Source organism: Oryzias latipes, chromosome 23 (assembly GCF_002234675.1).
Source record: "Oryzias latipes chromosome 23, ASM223467v1".
NCBI classification, from domain to species: Eukaryota; Metazoa; Chordata; class Actinopteri; order Beloniformes; family Adrianichthyidae; genus Oryzias; species Oryzias latipes.
In genome coordinates this window covers 13,543,869-13,556,790 of record NC_019881.2, presented here as the reverse complement: position 1 = coordinate 13,556,790, position 12,922 = coordinate 13,543,869, and the positions used below count along the sequence as shown (strand labels likewise).

Below are 12,922 nucleotides of genomic sequence, written 5' to 3'. Positions count from 1 at the left end.
AAACTCCACTTAGTTAATACAGTTCTCAACTTGAAATGTAAAATATGTATTCTTAGAATATCTCCTAAAGGCAGAGGACAAAATAATCCACATTTATGGTCAAATCCATTCCAAATCATGCTTTAAAAAGCTTTAGCTTTTTCCGGCGTTTACAGACAATGAAATGATGAGAATTATCAATAAAATGATTAGTAAATGACAAAAAAAACCTACCAACAAATAATTCACTGAGATGATTTCAATTATAACAGAGAGAAATGCATTTGCATTGATTTTTTTGGGCTAAAATTAGAAATAATCTTTTCACAGCAACCATTTAAGGTTTCATGCGGGTGGACATAAGCTTTGTCAGGTTGTTGTTTTTCCAGGCTGCACTAAACAAACATAACTAAAAATAAAAACTAAAAATCTCACTGGAAGTTGCTGGGTGTGCCGATGTCAGCTTTGGTCAGCTTCTTCTTCTTCCCCCCTCCTCCCTTGTTCTTTTTCTCCCTCCTGGGGAATGACGTGTTGATGTTGATCTGTTTGAAGTTGGAATTGCGGTGTTCCTTGTCGATCTCTGGGTTTTTGATGTCTACGGTCGCCATGGGCAACGCGGGTCCTGCAGAATGACCGGAACAGATGGAAAGTTAAGGCGCGGATATGTCAAAGGAGCAATGAGAGGTGGAACTTGATGACCATTCCTGGTCGCACACCTGGAATCACCTGTGGAACCATTTCATTTTGTTTGCTTCTGAATTCGTTTACATCTGCAGATGAAGGTTTGTACAGTTTTAACGGGACGCAGAACAACTATTTTATAGTTACGCAACAGTGCAGAGGGGTGGATCTTCTTATGCAAGTGAAATGGATGGACAGTGACGAGTTAGTAAAAAAAAAACATAAAACAACAAAGAAACATAATCAATAAGGTCTCATTAGCTCACAGTTAGTCGTGTTCTTTCCCTGCATGTTTCCTAAGAACTGTTTGAACCAACTTGTGAAACAAAACCATTTTTCATTTTTGTCTCACATACCTCTTGAATCATCTCTACATGGACTGTGGGAGTTTTGGCTAGGTGATGCTGAGCGGCTGTGTCGCCTTCTCACCCTGTCCCAAATACACCTGCCCCCTCCTGACCTGCAGGGGCTCAGGTTGACGTCTAACAGCATTTTACCCACAAAGCTGCAAGCTCGCTCCTCTGTGCAAAGGGAGAGGCGAGCGGCGGGGTTTGAGAGGGGCGGGTAAAGTTCATCCTGGGGGAGAACCAGGCAGTGCAACGAGGACAGGCAGCACGGGCCCAGACCTCCACCCCCTACGGCAGCGGCTGCCGCTCCTCCACCGTCGCAATTGAGTTCCTCAGAGGGGTTGGAAAGAAAGGTGGTGCAGAACATCATCGTAGCTGAAGGCTCGGCATGGCGAAGGTGGGTAGAATTGGATATAAATGCATTTTAAAAGGAACTAAACGCATCCAATTTGGATTTTATCCATCGATTAAGAGAAAAGCTCATCGGGAAAAACGTAGTCCAACTAATTCTAATAAAAGTTTCTTCTTTCAAAAGCCAAAACGATCCAATAAAAACTTTCAAAAATCATCCAAACGTCCCTAAACATGCAGACATTCAGCATCGTCAAAAGAGTCAACACTGATCAAGAGAGGACAAAGGACATCCATCAATCCTCCTTTCTGGTTTGACTTGAAATATTGCGCTTGGCGAGCAATGATCATTTCTCCACCCACAATCCCCTCTGGCTCTTTCCTACAAAACACACACAAACGCATCTAATCCCAGAAAATCCGTCGGGATTTGGCGCTGGCCTTTACGTAACCATTAAAATCCATCCCCCCGACATAATCTCACACTAATCTAGGAGGTTAAAGAAAAAATGGTGAATCAGTGGGGGTGAAACAAAGAGCGAGAAAGGCAGAGACCTGGGACGGATGAAATACAGAGCAGAGGGCAACTGAGGACAGGAGGAACAGGAAAGGGCAGCAGGTGAAAAAGGCAGAGCAAGACACGACAAATGACAGAGGATTAAGAGATAAAGAGAAACACAGAGACATTGTCTTTCACAAACTGAAACCCTTTGATGACGCACAAAGATAGGAAGTGGAACATTTTTCAGAAGATCACAGGAATGACCTTCAGCAACTTTTCATTTTCATTTCCAGTTGTGTCTTTGAAAGCGACAACTGTAGTCCTAAAACTGCAGTTTGACTCAGAAAAAAAGTGACATCACTTTGGAAAGAACATGGTAGTCATAGGGACTTTGACTCGTGTCACAGTTGAGTCGCAGAGACGCGGACTTCAGATTTAACCTGTGACTTGGCTTCAATACTAAAGACTTGACCTCAAGGACTTCAGAATTGACACAAGACTCAAGGTCTACTGACTTGGTGAGGTTTAACCTCAAGAAGTTTGGATTTGACAAGACTCGACCTTATGAACTTAGGACTTGACATGCGACTTGTCCTCAAGTACTCAGGACTTGACATGACACTTGACAGCTTCAGGCTTGACCTGAAGTACTTAAGACTAGACACACGACTCGAACTCAAGAACCACAGACTAGACACAAGACTCGATCTTAAGAACCTCAGAGCTGCGGGGTACCACAGAGCAGTGTTTTGAGCCCCATGCTATTCCACAGCATTGTGCGAGATAGTTGGACCTCAGAGGGTCAGGGTGTTTCTGGCTCACCTGACCAAGCAGAATAAAGACAGCAGTGTGATCATTTACATCTACAAGGCTAAAGAGGTAGTGACAGACATCAGGAGATGGAAGATTACCCAAAAAGAACATCACCTAGTTCACATAAACTGATATCTAGTGGAGACTATAGAAAATCCTTACGTTTTTTTTGGAGTCTCCTGTCTTTGATCAGCAGGTGAACACACTTCAACAAAGGTTTTTTGAGGAGTCACATGACCAAATTTAAAGGGGATTAAAAGATGTCATGGTATAAACCAGGTGTGGTTTTATTTGTTTTACCTCTATTTTTACTTCTGGACTTTATGGACATTTGTTTCAGAAATGCTCACAGCAAAAAGTGAGGAATCACCTTTTATCCTAATGGGTAAAAGAAAAGTCTAAAATCGACAAAGTAATGAATTTCATGTCTTTGGTTTAAAAAATTTAAAGGTTTTCACGGTGAAAACAGGAAGAATCAACTTGTGAAAAAAAAAAATCACAAAAAATGTGACATTTGTGACAAATAAATACAATCCCATGTCACAGTTAGCTGGCTTTTCAAAAGGAAACATACAAAAACTCAACAAACATACCATCTGCAGGGCCACGTCTCTTCTCTGTGAAAACACAAATTATATCATTACAATCCGTGGCTGAGCAGCAGGTTGTGTTAATCGGTGTTAGCATTAGGAGAGAAGGAGGATCATTTGAGGTTTTGGCGCAGGAGTCGGCGGGATTGTGCAGGAGCAGCAAAGATCGGAGGTTTTCAGAATAAAAGGTCAGTTAGTGGATTTAGGAGGAAACTTGAATTGATTGCCCTTACTGAATAAAATATGAAAAGTGGGGTTGATGAAAGCACAGAGTCTCAGAGCTGGACACAAACATGAATTACTTAAGGTCCTAATTGCTTGTTTGTCTAGTATTTGGAAGGTAAACAGAAACGAGGTTATAAGTGTTAAATACAAAAGGGTTTGGAGGAGAAACGGCGGCAGAGAACGATCCATCTGAAAGAAATGTCAAAGAAAGAAAGTAAAAGAAAGACGGCTGTATAAAAACCATGACACTATAACAGTGAACGTTTGTTCCTATGAGGAAATCAAAACTGATATTCTGAGCTCCAAACAAATGATGGTGCCGAAAGAAATGAAAATATAACAAAACAGGATCAATGTCTTTTTCGTTTATTATCAGCTTTTCCTAAAGCTGTGTGTGGAACACTAATAATAATAATAATTTGTGACTTTGACAAATCTATTTTTTTTCTTGCAGCACCAGTTTATTGGATTTGTGATTAGTTTTTGTGAAACAAAAAGCTAGAAGCACAACTTGTGCCTCAGTGTGTAGCCCAAACATCGGAGTAACAGCTTAAGCAGTGACAGGTTGGAGAGTTTGAGCAGGAAAGAGACCGCAAGAGATTAGAACAAGAACCGAACGGCAGCAGAACACGGACCTGAGCAAAGAAAAACATGAAGGAAAATGATAAATTACAGCCACTGCTATTCATCAGTCATAGCTTATGGAAGTTCACCAATTTAAAAAGATGAGAGAAGTCTGTAATGTTCATCAGAGATCACAACTAGTAGAATCGGTGTCTGAAAAATATGTTTTAGCCCCGCTGGATTTCTGCTTCATAGTTGGAATAAGGTTTTAATAAATTATAGGGTTACACCTTTTATCAGTGTTTTTTTTTTTGCTCAGTTCTGTGTCAATACAGTTAAAAAAAAAAAAAAGACAAGTTTACATTTTCATTTTTTTGTGCTCCAAATGTCTTTGAAGCAAGTTTAACTAAATAAAAAAGGTGGATTGGATAAGCAGTACAGTGCTAATCCAGCCGGATCTATCCGATAGAACATCAGCTGCTACATTTACAGTCAACTTGTTTAAGTATTTGCATCCATTACTTTTTATTATTAAAATCCATTTCCAATTTAGTGCTTTACACGCCAGATGTCAAAAAGAAGTTTTTTTCCACACACAAAAGTTGTAAATCTTGTCTTTTTTTTTTATGAGATCAAAGCTGAGGAAAAAGGGAAGGTACCAGTTCTCCTCTGTCTTCTTCCCATCAGTTCTGACACGCTGCCTCTGAAACGCTTTGCTTCCTCCTCGTTGGCAAAGTTTAAGCCCACTTGACACGTCTGTCAGAAAGCACATGCGGGAAAATGTATACAGAACTGTTCACTAGTTCCGATCAGTCCTGTCTGCTATTCTTCTGTGTCACACACATACTTTGGACATTTTTGCAGTAGTTCTGAACTATTATTTCATGGAAATAACATTTATGTTCTTGAAAATTCCATTAGTAAATTAAAAAAAAGATATTAAAATTTGGTAACAAAAATGTTCTAAATACTAGATTAATCTTATTTTATTTTAGGACAGTTGAAGGATATGAAACAACTATATTTAATGTCTACAACCCACAAAAGAGTTTGATTTCTCTAACTGCGGTTTTACGAAAAGAAGGGAAGTATTTGTCCACAGAAATGTGCATTTAGAAAACTGGATTTTTCTTTCCGAACGGAGAACTCACATCTCCAGCAAATGTTGCAAAATAAGTCCTGGGCATCTGCATCTTGAAGTCTTGGTATAATTCCTGTTCGTACATCATTCTGCCATCCTGTCATCAAGAAACAAACGAGACAACCACATTTATTAACCAACAAATCTAACTGGATCTAACAGTTGCTGAAGCTTTTAATGCTAAATATTTGGATTGTTTGACTATAAAATGTGCTTTTACTAGTCTTTAAGTAAAAGTGAAGATTGACTTGAAGCTACCTTGATGTCAAAGACTCTGATGAAGTATGAACGTTGGGGGTTGTCTTTGACCAGACAGGCCACCCCGCAGCATCTCTTGTTCCAGCTGCCATTCCTATCACCTGTGTACACCTGGACCACAGCTGAAGACAGTGTCTGCAGAGGACAAGAAACAGAAAAACCAGCAGTTAAAATTTCAACATTTATGGAGACACTTTGTTTTTTATTCACAACCTTTGCAGAAAATAAACTAAAAGAAACTATATGGAAAAAAAAAATCACTCTAAAAGCTAATTCTTGTTTTCCAGACCCTATAGCACCCTCTTGTGGTAAATATCTGTAACTGCAATGCAGCGATAAAGGACATTTAAACAAGAATTATTGCTAAACATCTTCATTAAATAGATACAACATTTTCCTATAAATACCATCAATGTCTCAGACCCAGCCTACCAATCATTTTATATAACAAGACTTAAAAGATTAAAAAAAATTTAGGATTTTGGACTTAAAGGATTACCAGTGAGCAAAAGAGTCCGACTTCATCAATTGGACTGACTGTAAGGGGCATCTTCAGCTTTCTAGCCTTTCCTTAGGAAATTTGTATTTGTTTAGTATTTCATCTGCTCTCATTGATCTTAGTTTGTATCCCATTAAACCTTATTGATGTAATATAGATTAGGGTGTAATAGATTATATGTAAAAGAAAAATTGGTGAATTTGATGTTCAAATAAAACCTTGGGAAAAATGTCTTTCAGTATTCAGGGTCACCTTTACATGTGTGTAAATTATTATAGAAATGTTTGTTCAAAAATGAAAAGTTGTCCAAATAGGAGCAAAAATAGAAAAGAAAAGTCTGTGTGATTTTATGCTAATATACATGTTTAAATTGTAAAAAATGTGCATTTGTGCTTTGCATCTTTATTTTTGACTGAGTCAAAGTAGCATTTCTGCAACCAATGTTTCTCCACTCTGCTGAGAATCATTGCTAAAATATTACAATTTAATTCATAAACATTTGATTTGTGATGAGAAATGACAATTAAATGTAAACTTTGTAGCAAAAAAAAAAGTTGTTAATGTGGGAAAGGGGACCACCAAGAAACTAAAAGGCCTCCTAAAAGCAGTTTACAGTACATACACGAAAACATAAAGATTGAAAACTATACATTTATTTATAAATCTTAACTGCACTATTAAATCACATGACCACTAGCAAACACGTGTCATTTACAAAAAGCCTGAGTAGCAACACTTCCACATACACGGATCAGCTATGGCACACCGAGACAAGATCATAAGGCCAGATTAGACTCCTGCAGTTTTACCACGCTGCTGCAGGAGTTCCTTCCCACCGGGAAGTCCAGCATCACCGCTGCAGAGTAACACATGAAAGCCGGGGCATCAAGGGAAAAGCCTTGTGGGCCCTTTCAACCGAACCCAGTTCCAGGAATTACAGCCTAGCTCAACAGGATTCATGGTAGCCGTGCACAGCAGGGACCCTTTGTAGTTTAGTGTAAATTGGATGTTGAGGTGAGCAAAAACAGGAAGAAAAACAATCTGCTGCAGTACTGTGAGGATTAATGACCCACTCTGGTGAAAACTGTGTTTTTTCACATGTTCTTTTGCCGTTTTTCTGATGATGGAGGACATATTTGAAGAAAATTGAGCTCTTTAAATTCTTTATTTAAATTGCTGTGAAGCGGGAGGAAAAAATGCAGTTGGAAAATTATGGTATTTGTGACGTAGAAAATATGCTGCACGGGTCAAAAGCTTTTTCTGGACTTCCTTCTAATCAAGAGAGCTTTGATTTAAGCATTTATAGTGAAAAAGCAGACATTTGCACTAATATCCCAATGACAACATGTTCTGAACTATGTGTCACACCTGAAGCAGTTCTGTTGATTTTGACATTTTATTTCATCAAGGTAACATTTTTACAGTTTGGTCAAACAGATTCTGATTTCATGCTTATAAAATCACATAATAAATCCTGCTTTTTGCTGCATCTTAGCATGACGGCTTTCAAGCTTGAACTCTGATCTGCTCATGAAGCTCTGATTTCTCCAGATAGGATGGGAAACTGTGGTTTCTGTCAAAAACTAAGAGTATTTCTCAAATGTAATTGTTGTGACTCTCAGCTTGGAGTTTCTACCTGCAAGACGCCTGATGTTGCGTTCACTGACCCGGTGCAAACACTGTTCACACCAACATATCTTTTTTTTAGTCAGTAGGTTAGGTAATATGTGCACTTATGTGAAACTCCAATGGTTTTATGTGAAACTTACGGTGGCATATTCTGATTTTTATTTGAAATCTTCCAGAGTTATGGCTTTTTATGCTTTAATCTGATGAATCAAAAGGCACGTAAACAAAGCAGTCGGGATGAACAGGGAGGAACACCCTAATATTTTAGTTCAGGAGTTAAATAAAATCTGAATTTAACAAAATTATCCCTCTACTTTTAATAGTTTGTTAAAAAAAAAAAGAAAACCATTTCATTAAAACTTTATGATCATAATTTTGAATCCATCTTTCCAAAAGACACTAAACTTGCAGTACACGAGAAAAAACAAACAAAAGGAGATCAGCTGGAGTAAAATTCAAAGCCTCACCACATTTCTGTTGAGATCAACCTTTGAAGAGAAAAACTAGTTTGCCGACCTGCCTGAAAATTCTAAACTTGAGAAACGTGTAAAGCAAAAACAGGATGACACGGACTACCTAGCTGAAATAAAAAGCACAAAATCCTGTGGTTTCTCAATGACATTTGTTCAAAAAAATATTGTTTGATCTACAAGAGGAACTAAACCACAGCATCACCAAGTTTAACCTCTCTGTCCCATCATATTAAGCATCATACATTCAGTTTTTACTTAGTTTCTGTCTATTTGGAACCGATTAAAATAATCATAAATGAAGGCATATTAATAAACAACTGTATGCAATGTTTTGGATGGAGTTTGACTATTTGAGTCCAAACCCCTTTTTCAAATTTAACTTAAAACGATAGTCTTTTTTGAGAGAATCGCTGCCGATATTCTGCAATTGTTTGTGTTCAATAATATTAATTATTTTACGTTTAAAACTGTTTATGAAAATTCTTACTTTCCCATGTAACCCACAAAAACAAAACATAAAAGTAAAATAATATATAGGTTTATATAGTTTACAGTTGCTCAGGCCATCCAAGAGTTTAAACATCTGAATTGGTCAAAGATGGGATCTTAACAACAGATCCAGACCATAAATGGGTAGTGATTCACTTGAATGGAGATGATTTAACAGATTGGAAAAAAAAGTGCATCTTTTTAACCTGGACACTTCACTAATAATTAGATTTTAAAGGCTTTAAAATCCCACTTCAATCATCTTAAGATCTATTGTAAAAGTGTTCCCTCTATTCTATAACGTATGATGATGCAGTTTTAGTCAAAAAACAAAAAAACTTTTCATTTTCTAGGACATAGTTTCTGCAGAGCGGCAGGAGTTCATTAGAAATTCGCCTCAGAGTTGTGGTGAAGAGCAACACCGCCCCCCCTTCCCGCCACCCATAACAGAGCTCTCCGTTTGCGTGCTTTCCCGCCGTCTTACAGCCCCTCACATCCCCAACCGGTGCAAGAAAATTGGCGAGCAGTATCGAAGCTATCCAGACCCACAGTCTGGAGCCAGTGGCTAGTTCAGACGAGGAAAACAAAGACGTACATGCATCCATTTGTCTGCTAGTGGATGCTTTAGCAAAGCGAGCTTAAGGCCCGCCAAGTGTACATCACGCATAACCCTTTTTTTAATTTTAAGCTTAATTTTCACAATGTTCTAATACATCAGAAAACTGCCACAAAAAAATGTTAAAACACCAAAAACACAATTTTCATCATAGTGGGTCTTTAGATGTAAAGTCTAATGAAAGAAGGGATTAAAACAAGCCAACAGGTCCAATAAAAACAGAAAAAGAAAATGCAAAAGAACGTCTAAAGGAGAGATCCAACTGGAAGAAAAAGATTCAGCAAATAATCGGAACAACTGAAAATGAAGATTAAAAAGGAGAAACTCTCTGGAAGAGGAGAGAAGTGAAGGAAAAGGAGAGTCACGTCCATTTCGTCCAGCACAAATCACCAGAGGAGGTCGACCACAGGACTTCCTTCCTGTAGGACATGACTGCTGATCAGGCAGTGTGTGTGCACGTACGCGCACACACACGGATGAAGACTCGATGTGTGAACTGGACACATTCCATCTTTCACCAAGCAAGACAGAGCTGCTGACGCTCAAGGGAGCACAAGGAATACCAATGAAGGAAACCTGTCTGTGGCATCTGCGGCTGCCTCGTGTCAATGACACTATCGTTTCACCAGCCGAAATTCAATAATGATTCATAATCCAGCATTTCCATTTAGTGCATTTTTTTGGGTATTTCCTATCAAGATTCTAAAACAAAAAGCAAAAACACTGGCGAGTGTTGGCTACTTAGATGCATTCCGTCTTCCTTTATCATGGTATATTTTTCTGTCTCCTGTCCATGAGACCCTGTGTACACAAGGCACAAAGGTGGGGAATGCTCCTGCGTACACGTCTGTGTCACATGACGTAAAATCCCACTGACAGGATGCCAGAAGAATACAGTCATGAGGTTTTTAAACAGGTTGCAGATCTGCAGGACACGCCTCAGAGCTGCGTTTGCTCAGATAAAGGTGGAAGCCGGGCGGCTCTCGTACAGGTTTGACCGTGTGAATCCTGAAAACAGGAAATGCGGCCTTCCCAAAGCAAACTTCTGTTCGTACGAGCACCTCAGAGGTTTCAATTATGGCGGATTTGCTGGGTTATACGACTATGTGGAAGTAACTCAATACACTAAAATCCCTGCGAAGCAGCAATAAAACCACAAAGTTAAGACTTTAAGAAATGACCCTGCATCATCATAAAAGAAACAAAGACAGACGCAGCAACTAGACTTGCTCTTATCAATATGAAACCGGTTTCTAAAAACAAGACTAATCTAAAAAGGAAATCAATAACAAGCGAGGGTGTAGCATACTTTCTGGCAGATAAAGCTTGGGTGACATTTGTCAGGTTTGACAAAACTGCTCAGCAGTTATTGTATGCTAAAGTGCCCCCCCACCCCCCAAGCCGCAAAGAGTCTTGTTGGCAGGTACTTTTAATATTCCTAACAACTTCCAGCACTGCTGCCAGCATCATTCAGCACCTGACCTTAGAGCAGATCTGCAGAGGGGTTTATTGCAGCAAGACATTGACCGCAATGCACAACCCAATGACAAGCCCAGAAGAGAAAACTACTGTGCATTTTCAATATTCAAATATGTATGAAAAACAACATGTGCCCTTAATAACTATGCCCTTTCAATAAAAAAATCTAGGATTGTGGTGTTGTTTTACAGGCAAAAATTATTCTGTTTAACCAACCCTGGTTTATTTTTAAGGACCCACTCAGATGATGTTTTTGGTGTTTTTAGCATGTTCTTGTAGCCTCTCTCATACGTTGGAGGACACATGTGTTAGGAAAGTTAAGTTTAAAATTGCATTACTGAACATCTATTCAAATTGTTGTGAATGCGGAGAGGATGCAAAAATGCGGTTTAAAAAAAGCCTGTAGATTTGATGTAGACCACAAGCTCCCCGCTCTGCTCCATTCTGATGCATCCACTTGCAGACAATTAGATCCAGATATGTCTTTGTTTTCCACGTCTGAGCTGGCATCTGGCTCCAAACTGTGCGACTGGATAGCTCCTATATTACTTGCCATTTTTGTTTCACCGCCAATGTTAGGTTGGGGGTTTTTGCTTGCAGGAAAGTGTGTAAACAAATGGATGACGGGAAGGGAGGGTGGACTTACTCTGCTTCAACAGTCTCGCCCACAACTCAGAGGTAAATTAACTACTGCTGTTCCGCAAAACTTTTTTAAATTTAGGCTAAAAACAGCATAATCATACGTAAAAATCCGCTGGGAGCACTTTAAAAATAGATCAAAAGATGATCGAAGTGAGACTTTTAAGTAAATGCACATTACAAATAAAAATATTGTAGTTAAAAATCTGTCTTCTCTGGGATTTGCAAAAATTGTTAATGTAAAGTGCCAGCATGAGAATGGTGGCATGGAAAAAGAAGGGAAAAAAAAGGAGGGATGGGTTGATTAAGATTAGTGTTTTAAAGAAAAAGAAAAAAGTCATTACATCCATCAAAAGCCAAAAATTAAAAATTAAAAGCCGCAAATGGTGTACTTCAGAGGATTATGAGAGAAGGTGGGACTTCCACCAAAAAAATCAAAAGATAAAAAATCTGCTGAAGGCTAAATGTCTTACGCAATAAAGCAGATTCTGTCACTTTCTGACGCCATGGGAATGGAACTACAGACCTCCGCCGCAGTCACACCTGAAGAAGGGGACGACTCCTTCCGCTTAGCTCATCACATTTGGTGACTGGCCCGTTTTGCTTTGCTTTTTTAATGTATTTTAAAGCTTAAGCTAGTCAGCTGGGTTCTAAGCCATGTGTCTGGGTTGGCACATTCTTTTTGGTGGCACACTTCCCGAAAACATGAAGGCTGAGTCACGTTATATATTAATGTCAACGGAAAAAAAGGAGAGGAAAAACGGGGGGAAATGTCGCAGATGGATTTTTAACTGCTTTAACACCCCGATAAGTCAAACACGACTCAATCAATGCTAGGCTACTGTTAGCATAAATTCTGGATGACTTAGTTAGGTGGGTCGAGCTCTAGACTTAAATGTGACCAAGCATTTATCACGCCAGGAATGAAACTACGTTTCCCATGTGTCCTCTCTAATCAATAAAAAGGTTTAAACGCACTCGCGGACGCGCTGGCTGTCAAAACAAACTAGCCTGTAAATCTCAAATGCCTCAACTGTGTGCGCATAAACATGTAGGAGATTGAACCGCAGGCCACAAACACATCCCGGTTGAACACTATCCCCTGTTCCCGGGACAGGAAACGTTTTGCAAGTTAGCAATGTTAGCTAGTTTTTGTTAGCAAGCTATCGTTCAGAAATCAATTTTATTGATGAAATATAAAACAATACTTACGGTGCATTTTCTACCAAGGTAGTTGAAAAGGCAGTCGTTTTCCTGACTGGTCAGGAGAATTGAACCCGCATTAATGGGCCGCCGTGGCTGTGAAAGTCCACTCATCGTGAGAGATCAATTGATTAACTAAGTATGCACTGAGTTTACTCGTTAAATACGAGACCCCAAAAGACACATAAACAATTCCTCTCGGTCATGGGTGGCCTTCGTCCTCCGGACCCCTCGCACCGGTTGGGATTGGTCCTGCGTTTCCGCAAAGCGACGTTGCCAAAGATGGTTGCTGGTTAGGAATGTAAAGCAAAGTCCCGTAGCTCCTCCAAATAAGATCAAATTGGGAACAACCGAGAGAAGGCGGAACACTGCAGAAACTTTCTTGGGCAGTCAAGCCGTCAGAGAGCCCTAAACCAGCTCCATCCAACATGGCAGTTAGGACGA

At 39.3% G+C, this 12,922-nt stretch overlaps 1 protein-coding gene across 4 annotated transcripts in view; it reads right to left on the bottom strand.

Annotated features, from left to right (window-relative positions):
* wasl (Wiskott-Aldrich syndrome like) overlaps window positions 1-12,922 on the bottom strand; it is a 17,604-nt gene extending 4,682 nt beyond the window's left edge. For 2 of the 4 annotated variants that reach the window (XM_023952589.1, XM_023952590.1), the window contains exons 1-6: window positions 12,488-12,922; window positions 5,452-5,586; window positions 5,204-5,290; window positions 4,712-4,808; window positions 3,267-3,290; window positions 415-601 (exon numbers count right to left, since the gene is read on the bottom strand). In XM_023952589.1, coding sequence (XP_023808357.1) covers window positions 415-601; window positions 3,267-3,290; window positions 4,712-4,808; window positions 5,204-5,290; window positions 5,452-5,586; window positions 12,488-12,592 — 635 coding nt within the window. In that variant the 5' untranslated portion in view covers window positions 12,593-12,922. Of the gene's footprint in view, window positions 1-414; window positions 602-1,016; window positions 3,243-3,266; window positions 3,291-4,711; window positions 4,809-5,203; window positions 5,291-5,451; window positions 5,587-12,487 lie in introns of those variants that run through there. The other 2 variants (XM_023952591.1, XM_023952592.1) reach the window with 2 other exon arrangements.